Source organism: Lepidochelys kempii, chromosome 1 (assembly GCF_965140265.1).
Source record: "Lepidochelys kempii isolate rLepKem1 chromosome 1, rLepKem1.hap2, whole genome shotgun sequence".
Lineage (NCBI taxonomy): Eukaryota > Metazoa > Chordata > Testudines > Cheloniidae > Lepidochelys > Lepidochelys kempii.
Window position 1 is genome coordinate 231,319,849 of NC_133256.1, and position 14,572 is coordinate 231,334,420.

The window sequence follows — 14,572 nt, forward strand, 5'->3', positions numbered from 1 at the left end:
CTACAGTATTCACTGTGAACACAACAGATTACAGGATACACATCTTTTCCTTCTGGCTCCACTTGTGAGTCAGATTTTTACCCATGAACTGAAAAGAAATATTTGATCTTGATCTGGCTTCTGGGATAGGTCACCCACTGTTTGGAGAACACACATATGTAGAGATGATATGTCTGTGCTTAAGGGTCAAGAACTTGTGGCTAAGGAGCAGCAGATAGGAAAGCCTATGCAATAAATAAAATAAATATATTTGTCCCCAGTTGTGCTGAAATGATCTCCCATGATCTACAGGGACAGCTGAGAACTTGGAAAGAATGACTCCACTGTGAAAATAACATATTCCTTTGTAAAAAGAAAAGGAGTACTGGTGGCACCTTAGAGACTAACAAATTTATTTGAGCCTAAGCTTTGGTGAGCTACAGCTCCCTTCATCGGATGCATTCAGTGGAAAATACAGTGGGGATGAATGCATCCGATGAAGGGAGCTGTAGCTCACGAAAGCTTAGGCTCAAATAAATTGGTTAGTCTCTAAGGTGCCACCAGTACTCCTTTTCTTTTTGCGAATACAGACTAACACAGCTGCTACTCTGAAACATATTCCTTTGTGTTACTCAGGCTTAGAATCTTATTCCAGAAGAAGAAAAAAGACACTGAGCTTCTGTTGGGTCCCAAACCTGCACTTACAACACCATAAAACATTGTCTGATGTGGATAGCATCAGATCAGGGAGTAGTGGTGGAAACATGGCTGGTAGTTTCAAGGAGAATGAAGTGCACTGGTGCACAAGAAGAGAGATGATGCTGCAGTTGTAGGGGGTGGCAATAAAAGAAAAAAACCCAAAGCAAAGTGAGTTACAGTGATTACATATGTTTATCTAGGTGCTTACACTGGTGTCCGTCATTGTAGTATCAGAGTGCCTGAGGAGATGGAGGTGTGGATGAAGCTTTCAGCCCAGGTGGAGTTAAGGCACTAGGATTCACAGTCTCCATTAAAGAGGGGATGAAGGACAGTTTATAGACAGGAATTGTGAAAGAGAAGAAAAGTTCAGAACTGATATTTCTGGATGCAAATAAGAGCTGAGAGTCAAAAGGGTATCAGAATGTTTGAGGATTCTCCTCTTCCCTAAGAGAAGTACTTTTATCTCTGAGAAAATTTGCTTAAGGAATTTGAGATGGGTATAACTTGGTTGGCCATGATGAGCATAGGGTAGGTCAACTAGGGTCCAAGGAATAATAAAATAATACTTATCTACTATAATGCTCACAGTGCTGATAATTGGCTCCATTAATGAGTCTTTGTAATGTGAAACTCAAATGAGAGGTGTTATAGAGGTGCAAAGCATCTGATTTTGCACCATCAAGGCAAGTAGCAGATGAGAATAGATCCCATTTCACTTTCCTTTGTTGGGGTCCCTGTCAAAAATCAAGGGGCCAAATTCTCAGTTGGCATAAATCAGTGTAGCTTCATTGATGTCAATGAAACAACACCAATTTACTCCAGATGAGGGTTTGTGGGAACTGCTCAAGCTCTCAGAGGCTTTAGGGTTAAAGATGCTCCAAGAATTCTATTTCTTGTCAGCTATAATTGTAAAAATCCTGGATAAGAAGTTGAAGTGTAGGTTACAAGGAAGTGGTCCTGTAAAATGGCATCATGTAGTTTATTGTCTGTGTGTCAAAGAGGCTCAAAGGATGCTGTTCTTTAATAACTGCCATCTCTGCAAACTTAGCCTGGCCTCTGAGAATCAAGCTGCATTCTTTACATCTCACTTATGGGAAGAGAAAAAATGGTGAAAAAAATTAAATATTTGTCATTAATTTTGGGGGTCAAAAATTCAATTTTTAAAGACATTTCAGCCAGCTATGTCACTTTTGTTTTCCCCTCTGTCACCTTCCCCAGGCTTGGGAGAAATAGGACATCTGCTCTCTTGCTCAGTCACAGCTTTCAGGGGTCTGCCTGGGAGGAACTCTGTTGCCTTCTGCCATCCTTAGTGCCTTCTAGAGTCCTGAATCCTTACAGGGTCTTGTAGGTGCAGGAAATTCTAGAAACCTGCAATGGTGCAACAGGAATGCTTGATAGCACTTGTGAATTGTGACTAAGAAAAGTCCCTGAAATGCCTGCAATGTGCAGGAGGTCAAACTAGGTGATTATGATGGTCCCTTCTGACCTTAAAGGTCTATGAATTTATGAGAATCCTTAAATACCTGTAACTGTTCCATACCAAAATTGCACTAGGGAGAAATGTCTCCTCATTCCAGGTGATTTCTGGTCCCCACTCTATGGATTATAGGCTTCTTTCAATCCTAGCTTAATAGAACTAATTGGTGGAAGAAACAGGAATATTTTCCAGTTTTCTGCTCCATGACTGAGGGAGCTGGCATATCTTGATATCAGAATACCCTTTAAAAACTGGAGGAAGCAGGGTCCATACCAGGTGGCTTCCTGAAGACCCAAGTGGGAGGCAGTCATCTAGCACCTCCAGAGAAAGCAGAGTAGACAGGAAATGGGGCCAAATGGCCCCATGAAGGAGTGGGAGGGTGGAAGACAATTAGGCCTTCCACAAAGATATGTGAGATAACAGAGAGGTCCCAGGCCATGCTGCAGGAAAGGAGTGCTGTTGAGAGATTGAGGGAGGCCAGCTAGATAGAAACTGGTTGTTTGGTGGGTTTGCAGCTGTGCAAACAATCTCAGACTATGTTCACAGACTTTCACAAGCCTGGGTTGAGGTTCTAGGATATATCAAATGTCTCATCCAAGGCTTAGTTCAGCTGGGTTTGAGAACTGGTACAAAGTATTAAACTAGAATGAATTTAATTTTAATATCACAATCTGCATGCTCTTTGTGGTCAGATCCTGTAAACTGGCATAGCCCATTGACTTAAGTGGACCTACACCATTTTATACCAGCTGAGGATCTAGCCCTTGATAAATAGAGATAAAATCTGGTATATCATTGTACTTTTGGATAACTTTTCCTGATGTGCTACTTCTTCTGCACTGGTCAAAAAAATAATGTCAGTTATGCAGCAGAATAGAGTTTGATTGTTTATAATGACAGCTATGGAGCCTTTTCTCCCACCTTTGTGTGGAATGGAATGAGGATGGGAAGAATGAACATAATTCCCCATTAGCATTAATAGGAGTTACCTTTATAAATCTCACTGTACTACATGGAAGAATAAACTGCACTGTGTTGATCATCTTGATTACTGGAAATGGATGATTAGAAGGTTAGTGACACGGATTCTCCTCTGAGTTATGCTGGTGTAAATCTTGAGTAACTCTGTTAACTTTACTGGAGTTATTCAGGATACGCGCTAATGTAATTGAGGCCGGAATTTGTTCTCCTATTTAAAAAAAAGAAAAACAACAACTAAACAGGAGAGTAGAAAATTTAAACATAAATATCCTGACAAATCCATTTTCCAGAGGTCTTAACTTTGTCTTTGCTGGTGACCCCTTTATTTATTTATTTACTTATTTTCAAACTGAGGTTTTCATGGTCATTGACATAAATTTTCCAGCTTTTCTAATACAGAACATCTGTGGTCACTATGCAGAGTCCCCTATAGGTCATGGGAAAGCTTTATCTTCCTAATATACGCCAACCCTCCATATGTTCTAACCCAATTGACAGAGGCCAAGTGTGTTTATAAATAAATATTGTCTTATAATGACCATTTCCATTTGCCCCAGAGGAATGGATATTTAGTCCTTACAAGTTGGCAGATTGCCTCTTTTGTAGCAGTGAGAACAGTTTTACCATGTCTGTTTGACATTTGATTTGTGTGAAAATGAACTCTTCAAAATGACAGGCTAGTGATACTGAAAAATAAAACACTTCAACCCACATCAGTTTGTTCATTCATCCCTCACTTTCCTCATTGTCCCAGAAAAGGATGGAGCATATTTAGTAAATATACATAATGTACCTGTCGATATGGATTTGTCACAGACCAAAGCAGAAATGGAGAGAGTTAATAAAGCATGTGAATCTAATTTAAAGCCCGTCAGCTAATATTTCAGTCAGCCACATGTTTTTTGAATGAAATATCCTACAGCTGATGGGATGTCTGGGAGGGAGCACTTGGCTTTTCTTTTGCTCTGAAGCAACTAGCTCTCCATTAGCTGGTTCTAATCACTTAAGGTTGACACACCCTTTAGCTGACATGTTTTGCCTGCTTGGAGAAGTGTGGCCAGCATAAGAAAGAGATCATGCTCTGCTCCTGGCATGACTTTTGATGACTTCTGTTTTCTCAGTGCAGCAGAGGACAGGACCCATCCTTTAAATGGTGCACATTCTGAAAGAGATTAATTGCGATCTTTAAATGTCAACACTCAGTCCAGGTCTAATGTAATATATTTTATCTACCTATCTAAATTTAATCTTTTCTATCACATATTCTTTCTCCCAAATTGCATATGTAACAATATGAATGCAGCATTATTGTAGCCACGTTGGTCCCAGGATATTAGAGAGACAAGTGGGCAAGGTAATATCTTTTATTGGACCAACTTCTGTTGGTGAGAGAGATAAGATATTGAGCTTACACAGAGCTGACACCTGAAGAAGAGCTCTGTGTGAGCTCAAAAGTTTGTCTCTCTCACCAACAGAAGTTGGTCCAATAAAAGATATTACCTCGCCCACCTTGTCTCTTTATGTAACGATACAGAATTCTTATTTTAGTCCTCTGGTCTAAAATATTGTAAAACCAGCTCTGATAAATATCCTCCAGTCCTGACCACCAGCAGCAATGGTGTTGGATCATATTAAAGAAGTTCTGTATTAAAATCACAAATGAGTTTGATTCCCCATAGTTTAAATTCCAGGGTATTACTAATTAAGAGGTCTCTTGGTTTTTGGTACTGTTTCTCTCCCTTTATGTGTGAAACTTGCAAGCTGCTAATTATGTTAGTACATTCTAAGACAGAGTCTGCTCTCAAAGCAATTCACAGAGAGAGAGAGACTCAAAGCAATACTCTCACAACAGAAACAGCACCCAGAGACTCCCCACCCTTTTGTTGTATTAACAATTGTGATTAAAATAGAGATAGAGGATGTATGTGGATGGATGCTTGGTGTGGATAATAACTGAATGATCAGGGCGGTGCCAGCCTAAGAATCCAGTGTCCATCGGCTGAAGAAGGCGTCAAGTGGAAATAACTAGAGGACCCCCGGAGGGCAGACTGGAATCCACCCAACAGCCTCAAGAATGGGAGAACCAAAGAACAAGATAACATCTTGGAGCACGGAGCCGTCAGGAATGTGCTATCTGCTGACTGATTCAGCAACAGCATGATGAAGCAATTCCCATAGACTGGCATAGGAAGAAATTCCTATAAAAATAGACTCTAAAAAGTGAGAACTTTGGGGTCTGATTCTGCAAACCAACTTCCAGGAGCATCAGATGAGCATCTGACAAGGCCCTGCTCCCTCCTCATGTCGAGGCCACCTGGCCAGTGGCTTGGCATGAGCAACTCTAAGGCTGGTAACTATGATAACAACCTTGCAGAACCTGTGTGTGTGTGTGTGTTTGTATGAATGAATGTGTGAATAAATATGAGATTGAATGGAATGTTATAGCTATAACTAACTGCTTACTATGATTCTTTCTGTATTCACAATAAATGTGGTATTTTGCCTTTTTCCCTTTAATAAGATTCCCTGCTGGTTTTTATTTTATTGGTATAACAATGGAGCCCTACCTTTGGCTATATTCACTTTGCAGCACGTCTATCACACTCCCAGCTGGACTGCACAAGTGATGGACCAACTGATTCGGATATCATGAGAACCATCTCAAATTTTCAAGCAAGACTCAAACATGAATCCAAACATATTCAGAGGTAAAGAAAAAGTTAATCTCCACTCATGTCCACACCAACTCTCCCCCCGCATCTGTGATTCTTGATTTTGGATGGAAGCAAAAATTCAAAAAATTTATGAGAGAACCTGCTCATGTTTATGAGATTCCTGTTCAATTTCTAGATCAAAGAAATTCTGTGAAAACTTGCTTGTGAGCATGATCAGGTAGTCCCGTCCCACCTTGGGATAAGCACAGCAACCCTAAAAGCCTGTGTAGCAAGATAGAAAAAGTGGACATCAAACCTGAATTTCAGTATGTTCCTATGAGATTTGGACTCTTAATTGGAACCAAACTGTTGAACGTTTATTGGAACTAAATTGCATCTTTGGATTTTTTTAGCTTCGCTAATTTCTAATTGACAGTGCCTGTGCTGGATCCCCATGTATACTCTTTTCTACTCTTCTTCCAGTAGAAGAGCTGGCCAAAGCCAGACACTCCCTCTGAATTGCAAATACAGTGTCACCATAATGGGAATGGAGAGCACAGACAGATGCAGGGAGAAAACAGAGTAGATAGTCCTCAGAGGAAGGGAGAGAAGTTTTGTGTGTGTGAAAAGAATGTGGCGGGGTTAAGGTGAAGAGAAAGGACTTACTTGGGGAAGTATTCTTTTCTCTAGTACTTGAGCACAGATAGCTGAGGAGGCGTCTACTGTACATATATCCTCAGCACTTCAAGGGCTAATCTTTCACTTAGTAAGCGAACAGAAAATTAAAATAAGACATCTGTTTTGGATCCCAGATGAATCCTCACTTACGTGACAGCCACCAGTTTAGCTGACACACCAAAGACTGAACTGAGAATCTCAGTTCTGGATCTCAGGACATCTGCTATATAGCAGAATTCATCAATATCCAAAGACACCATTTCATTCACCACCTGTTCATTATGTCTACACCCTCATCTCTAGTCACACGCTTGCACTGGAATCATGTATAGAGAAGCTGATGCATGAACTTTGTTCCTGTTTTATACTGGACAAGGTTTTATGTTGCAGTTATAAGACAAGCCCATCTTGTTTTAAAAGACAAATGGAAAAATATGACATTTGGGAAACAGCATCAAAATACATTTTATTACTTTTTCTTTTAAGGCCTGTGAACTAGATAACAAGGGGAAAAAATATCCACACACAGAAAGTCCTCATTCATCTATTATTTTTGGGCTCAGTTCAGTTTTCTGTTATGTAAAATGTGTGATGTCCTTGCTTTCTGCTGCTGGGAATTTGTCTGAAGAGAAATGTGTCTCTTTCTTCTTTTGGGAATTGTCAGAGCTCTGGAGCCAATTTTCATCAGAAGCTCTGCTTCTCAAATGACACTTTTGATTCTTATATATACACTGTGGATGTACCAACTTCTGTTGGGTGAGAGAGACAAGCTTTTGAGCTTACACAGAGCTCTTCTTTGGCTCATTTGATTCCTGTGTACTCTCTTGTGTCACACAAATCATTTTTTTTCTTTCACATTTTGTGGTCTGTGTAGGTACATAACTATAAGGCCCTTTCCTCCATCCTTTAGGATAAATTAGGGAGACAGCTTATCTACAGAGCTTATCTACATGCCTTGTTTGATACCAAGATGGGTGCTGTCAGAGAGGGAGCCACACAGACTGTGCTCTTATAATCCACTGGTGGTGGTATGCCTCCCCCAATGTGTGCAATCCACAGAGGTTGTGAGTCTGGTAAAGCCTCCTAAGTCCAAGCTGTAGCTGATCATGCTTCTTACTCTGGAACTACTTACGTTTCAATCTCAACCTCTAAGATGGTGGCCATCATGTATGTGAGGGCCTGGCCTGAGATTAGAACTGCTACGGGCCTCAGAATCTTGGGGTAAGTGTCCTCTGTCCAGACGAAGTATGTAACCCAATGATGAGAGTGTGTTTTGTGTCCCCCTCTGTGCCCAATCCACAGATGATATAGGTTTGTTACAGCTTTCCTCTCAAGCGCCTGAATCTTCAGCTCACACTGTGGGAGAGACTCATATTTTTAGCTTTGGAGGTCCGCAATTCAGTCCTGGGTATTGGCCACTTGGCAGCTGTCACACTTTCTCCTGGAGAGTCTGGCCCAGATCCTCAGCTGGTCTAAGTCAGGGTAGCAAAGCCAACATCAGTGGAGCTAAACTGATTTACATCTGAAGGTCTGGTCTCATTTGTTGTTTCTTTGAATCTGAAATAAAAGTTATCAGGACTGAAAATACCTGTCTGTTCCTTATCTATGGAAAATATAACATATTTTTAGTGAATTAGGCTCATAAAAGATGTCAGAACTGTAGCTCTACAGACTGAAGTCCTTTGTTCACAGAGGGGCAAATTGTGCCAGTTCGGGCTGAGGAACCCTGGATTACAAAAAAGGTCGTGGTTAGGTCAGGGTTAGCTCCCACATTTTAGCTCACATGGATCTCTTTCCTAATCTAGACATACCTACCTTCTCCTCTGTGTTATATGTGAAAAGAGACTCACTAATTAATTGCTTCTCAAGAGAAGCTGCCTGCACTCCCGGAGCTAGAAGGAGCCACATAGGAAGGTCACAGAGAAATTGGGCTCTGACAAGACAGACACTCCAAACAGTAGATACAAATGCACTTTCATTGCACTTAGCAAGCTGTAGGAATAGGGCCCATGTAAGAAACAGCTGCATGCTAGTAATGGTAAAGGCTAACTCAGCATTGAGTCACTGGTATGATTTTCCAACGAGCCAAGCATTAAAGTAATCACAGATTTAGCATTAAAAGGGATGTAAAAAACCAACACCTCAGTAAATGTAAACTTTTCCATGACTAGTCCATCAATGGTGTAATCTTACAGAAAGGGAATAATTTAAAATATATTTTTAATGGTGCTGTTTTAGAAATCTCTCATTTACCTTTTCAACCTGCTGGCAATTTTTCCTTCTTCTTGACATGATTCTTTTAAATATTATTAAATGGAATTATACATTCCTCTTTTAATTTACTTTGATTCCTTCCAAGTCATTAATAACTCTCCTTCTTTTCTTTTTTAAAGGAAGCAAAGGCTTTTGTTAAAAGGTATCCAGCTGCATCAGTGGAGTAGCACATCCATTATGTTATTTCAAACTGTTCCAACCTGTCCCGCAGTGGCCAAAGCACTGTCATTACCAGACGGGAGACTTTATAGCATGATTTCAAAACCAGCATTGAATCTGGATGTAAAAGGTAGGAAAAAAGCTTATTTATTTGATTACTCAAAGACTTTTCTAGTGCTAAACTAGCTCCCATATCTAAATGAGTTTCCTACCTTTTCTCATAGCCTAACTTCTATGGAGGGGAAAAAAATTCCACAGCTTCAAGCAACATGGTACTTTCAAATTTGGTAATGATTTGCTTGGAAGTTTTGTATGTAATGTTCTATTTTTTATTTAATACTTTTTTCTTTTGTCAGCATCTGGGTTGTTTTTCTAGATAAGTCCCAGATCTCACAATGAAGTTCACAGAAACATTCTTTTCCTAAATAGGGCCAGATTCTACAAATGCTCCGAGATTGATCCAAAGCCCATTGAAATCTCCTGATCACTTCAGTGAGCTTTGGGTCAAGCTTCTACTGCTTACTTCCAAGAATATTTATGTTGAGTTATAACAAATACACAAGAGGGCAGAGGGCCTTTTCTGGACACAAGCATTCCATTGACTTGAAAGGAACAGCTCAGGTTCTGTCTACTGCAAATTCCATATAGCACTGAGGGCATTGGCATATAATAAATACTAAGTAATATAACTGCTAAAGATGGTCTTGCAATTAAGTCATGGGGCTGAATCTAAGGAAATTTCAATTCAGTTTTCTGCTTTACCACACCTTCCTTAAACAAACAATTTAATCATTCATTTTTAAAAATTCCAATCAAACAATGCTCATCAGGGTGCCCTTGGCATACATCTAAAAATACATGCTACAAAGAATTACAAACAAAAATCAATCTCAAAAGCAGCACTTCTCCTCTCACCCCCAACCTCCCATTATACTAATCATTGGTAGGTTGGCCTCATTATTAAAAGTCCCCCTTCATAGCATGTTCCTCCAACCAAAAATCCGGCCATCCATTCTTTAGCCTCCTCCAGTGTTCACTGGAACACATGGGCATTGTAGCCTTCCTAGAAGGTAAACAGGTTTGGGCTGTTTCAGACCAAAGGTGGGAGAGCATTCCAAAGGGATGGATAGTTAAAATGGGTATATTTCCCTCTCTAAAGGAATTGAGAGGCTTTGTGGGACAAGACAGTTCTTGTTACGTTTATTTTACATGGAATACATAGAAACTTATTTGTGGTTGGAGATCAGAATGTTCCCTCTAGCTTTTAATGAAATCTATTGGCCACAGGCCCAAAATGAAGTATAAACTGGAGAATCCCTACCACCAAATCTTGTAGTGCAATGACTTATCTCTTTTATTTACATAAATGTGAAGTTAAATCAGCTTTTCCTCATTGATTTGAAAATATACACAAGGGATAGTTAAGAGTAAGGAATTTACAGCAGTATTAATAGTCCTCTGCCAAAAGTGGAATAGGAAAGAATGCAATAATATATACAACTGTATTATGTTTGAAGGAACCATAGAGAGCTATCACTAGCTTGTAGCTGTGTGATTTTTGGTGAAGTGAAACTAGTTTGTTGGGCACATCTAATCACTTAATGTGCAGAAAATAATAAATTAAAAAAAGATTGTATTAGTTATGTCTAAGTAAATAGAAACATAGAGATTAACATTAGAAATGGGAAAGAGCTGTTAAATAACCTAACCCATCTCCCTGCCAAATCAGGATTATTGATATCTCTTGTACTTTTACAATTAATTGCTTTGTCCAGTCTAAGCCCTGGTCTACACTAGGACTTTAGGTCGAATTTAGCAGCATTAAATCGATTTAAACCTGCACCCGTCCACACAATGAAGCCCTTTATTTCGACTTAAAGGGCTCTTAAAATCGATTTCCTTACTCCACCCCTGACAAGTGGATTAGCGCTTAAATCGATGTTGCCGGCTCGAATTTGGGGTACTGTGGACACAATTTGATGGTATTGGCCTCCGGGAGCTATCCCAGAGTGCTCCATTCTGACCGCTCTGGACAGCACTCTCAACTCAGATGCACTGGCCAGGTAGACAGGAAAAGAACCGCGAACTTTTGAATCTCATTTCCTGTTTGGCCAGCGTGGCAAGCTGCAGGTGACCATGCAGAGCTCATCAGCACAGGTGCCCATGATGGAGTCCCAGAATCGCAAAAGAGCTCCAGCATGGACCGAACGGGAGGTACGGGATCTGATCGTTGTTTGGGGAGAGGAATCCGTGCTATCAGAACTCCATTCCAGTTTTCGAAATGCCAAAACCTTTGTGAAAATCTCCCAGGGCATGAAGGACAGAGGCCATAACAGGGACCCGAAGCAGTGCCGCGTGAAACTGAAGGAGCTGAGGCAAGCCTACCAGAAAACCAGAGAGGCGAACAGCCGCTCTGGGTCAGAGCCCCAAACATGCCGCTTCTATGATGAGCTGCATGCCATTTTAGGGGGTTCAGCCACCACTACCCCAGCCGTGTTGTTTGACTCCTTCAATGGAGATGGAGGCAATACAGAAGTAGGTTTTGGGGACGAAGAAGATGATGATGAGGAGGAGGTTGTAGATAGCTCACAGCAAGCAAGCGGAGAAACCGGTTTTCCCGACAGCCAGGAACTGTTTCTCACCCTAGACCTGGAGCCAGTACCCCCCGAACCCACCCAAGGCTGCCTCCTGGACCCAGCAGGCGGAGAAGGGACCTCTGGTGAGTGTACCTTTTAAAATGCTATACATGGTTTAAAAGCAAGCATGTGAAAGGATTACTTTGCCCTGGCATTTGCGGTTCTCCTAGATGTAGTCCTAAAGCCTTTGCAAAAGTTTTCTGGGGAGGGCAGCCTTATTTCGTCCTTCATGGTAGGACACTTTACCACTCCAGGCCAGTAACACGTACTCAGGAATCACTGTAGAACAAAGCATTGCAGTGTATGTTTGCTGGCATTCAACCAAAATCCGTTCTTTATCTCTCTGTGTTATCCTCAGGAGAGTGAGATATAATTCATGGTCACCTGGTTGAAATAGAGTGCTTTTCTTCAGGGGACACTCAGAGGAGCCCATTCCTGCTGGGCTGTTTGCCTGTGGCTAAACAGAAATGTTCCCCACTGTTAGCCACAGGGAGGGGGGAAGGTTGAGGGGGTAGCCACGCGGTGGGAGGAGGCAAAATGCGACCTTGTAACGAAAGCACATGTGCTATGTATGTAATGTTAACAGCAAGGTTTACCCTGAAAGAGTGTAGCGACTGTTTTATAAAATGTGTCTTTTTAAATACCACTGTCCCTTTTTTTTTCTCCACCAGCTGCATGTGTTTCAATGATCACAGGATCTTCTCCTTCCCAGAGGCTAGTGAAGCTTAGAAAGAAAAAAAAACGCACTTGCGATGAAATGTTCTCCGAGCTCATGCTGTCCTCCCACACTGACAGAGCACAGACGAATGCGTGGAGGCAAATAATGTCAGAGTGCAGGAAAGCACAAAATGACCGGGAGGAGAGGTGGAGGGCTGAAGAGAGTAAGTGGCGGGCTGAAGACAGGGCTGAAGCTCAAATGTGGCAGCAGCGTGATGAGAGGAGGCAGGATTCAATGCTGAGGCTGCTGCAGGACCAAACCAGTATGTTCCAGTGTATGGTTGAGCTGCAGCAAAGGCAGCTGGAGCACAGACTGCCACTGCTGCCCCTCTGTAACCAACCGCCCTCCTCCCCAAGTTCCATAGTCTCCACACCCAGACGCCCAAGAACGCGGTGGGGGGGCCTCCGGCCAACCAGCCACTCCACCACAGAGGATTGCCCAAAAAAAAGAAGGCTGTCATTCAATAAATTTTAAAGTTGTCAACTTTTAAAGTGCTGTGCTTAAAGTGCTGTGTGGCTTTTTCCTTCCCTCCTCCACCACCCCTCCTGGGATACCTTGGTAGTCATCTCCCTATTTGTGTGATGAATGAATAACGAATGCATGACTGTGAAGCAGCAATGACTTTATTGCCTCTGCAAGCAATGATTAAAGGGAGGAGGAGAGGGTGGTTAGCTTACAGGGAAGTAGAGTGAACCAAGAGGCGGGGGGTTTCATCAAGGAGAAACAAACAGAACTTTCACACCGTAGCCTGGCCAGTCATGAAACTGGTTTTCAAAGCTTCTCTGATGCGTACCGCGCCCTCCTGTGCTCTTCTAACTGCCCTGGTGTCTGGCTGCGCGTAACCAGCAGCCAGGCGATTTGCCTCAACCTCCCACCCCGCCATAAACGTCTCCCCCTTACTCTCACAGATATTGTGGAGCACACAGCAAGCAGTAATAACAGTGGGAATATTGGTTTCGCTGAGGTCTAAGCGAGTCAGTAAACTGCACCAGCGCGCCTTTAAACGTCCAAATGCACATTCTACCACCATTCTGCACTTGCTCAGCCTGTAGTTGAACAGCTCCTGACTACTGTCCAGGCTGCCTGTGTACGGCTTCATGAGCCATGGCATTAAGGGGTAGGCTGGGTCCCCAAGGATACATATAGGCATTTCAACATCCCCAACAGTTATTTTCTGGTCTGGGAATAAAGTCCCTTCCTGCAGCTTTTGAAACAGACCAGAGTTCCTGAAGATGCGAGCATCATGCACCTTTCCCGGCCATCCCACGTTGATGTTGGTGAAACGTCCCTTGTGATCCACCAGAGCTTGCAGCACTATCGAAAAGTACCCCTTGCGGTTTATGTACTCGGCGGCTTGGTGCTCCGGTGCCAAGATAGGGATATGGGTTCCGTCCCACCACAGTTAGGGAATCCCATTGCAGCAAAGCCATCCACTATGACCTGCACATTTCCCAGGGTCACTACCCTTGATATCAGCACATCTTTGATTGCGTGGGCTACTTGCATCACAGCAGCCCCCACAGTAGATTTGCCCACTCCAAATTGATTCCCAACTGACCGGTAGCTGTCTGGCGTTGCAAGCTTCCACAGGGCTATTGCCACTCGCTTCTCAACTGTGAGGGCTGCTCTCATCTTGGTATTCATGCGCTTCAGGGCAGGGGAAAGCAAGTCACAAAGTTCCATGAAAGTGCCCCTACGCATGCGAAAGTTTCGCAGCCACTGGGAATCGTCCCAGACCTGCAACACTATGCGGTCCCACCATCTGTGCTTGTTTCCCGAGCCCAGAATCGGCGTTCCACAGCATGAACCTGCCCCATTAGCACCATGATGCATGCATTGTCAGGGCCCATGCTTTCAGAGAAATCTGTGTCCATGTCCTGATCACTCACGGGACCGCACTGACGTCGCCTCCTCGCCCGGTATCGCGTTGCCATGTTCTGGTGCTGCATATACTGCTGGATAATGCGTGTGGTGGTTAATGTGCTCCTAATTGCCAAAGTGAGCTGAGCGGCCTCCATGCTTGCCTTGGTATGGCGTCTGCACAGAAAAAAGGCGCGGAATGATTGTCTGCCGTTGCTCTGACGGAGGGAGGGGCTTCTGACGACACGGCTTACAGGGTTGGCTTCAGGGAGCTAAAATCAACAAAGGGTGTGCCTGTACATCAAGGAGTATTTCAGTCAGGACTGCACGGAGGGTTCCAATAAGAAATGGTGCACCTAAGTTATCATTGTTATTGGAACAAGGAGGTTAGCCTGGCCTCTGATTGATACATGGCTAGGTTTACCTCGCTGCACCTTCTCTGTAAGTGACTGCAGTG

At 42.7% G+C, this 14,572-nt stretch overlaps 1 protein-coding gene across 1 annotated transcript; it reads left to right on the forward strand.

Annotated features, from left to right (window-relative positions):
- The first annotated feature begins 11,037 nt into the window (after positions 1-11,037).
- LOC140907883 (uncharacterized) lies at positions 11,038-12,731 on the forward strand. The gene is made up of 2 exons (XM_073334912.1): positions 11,038-11,620; positions 12,209-12,731. Exons 1-2 carry the CDS (start codon positions 11,038-11,040, stop codon positions 12,727-12,729), a joined length of 1,104 nt encoding a protein of 367 aa, XP_073191013.1. The 3' UTR covers positions 12,730-12,731.
- Positions 12,732-14,572: the final 1,841 nt, after the last annotated feature.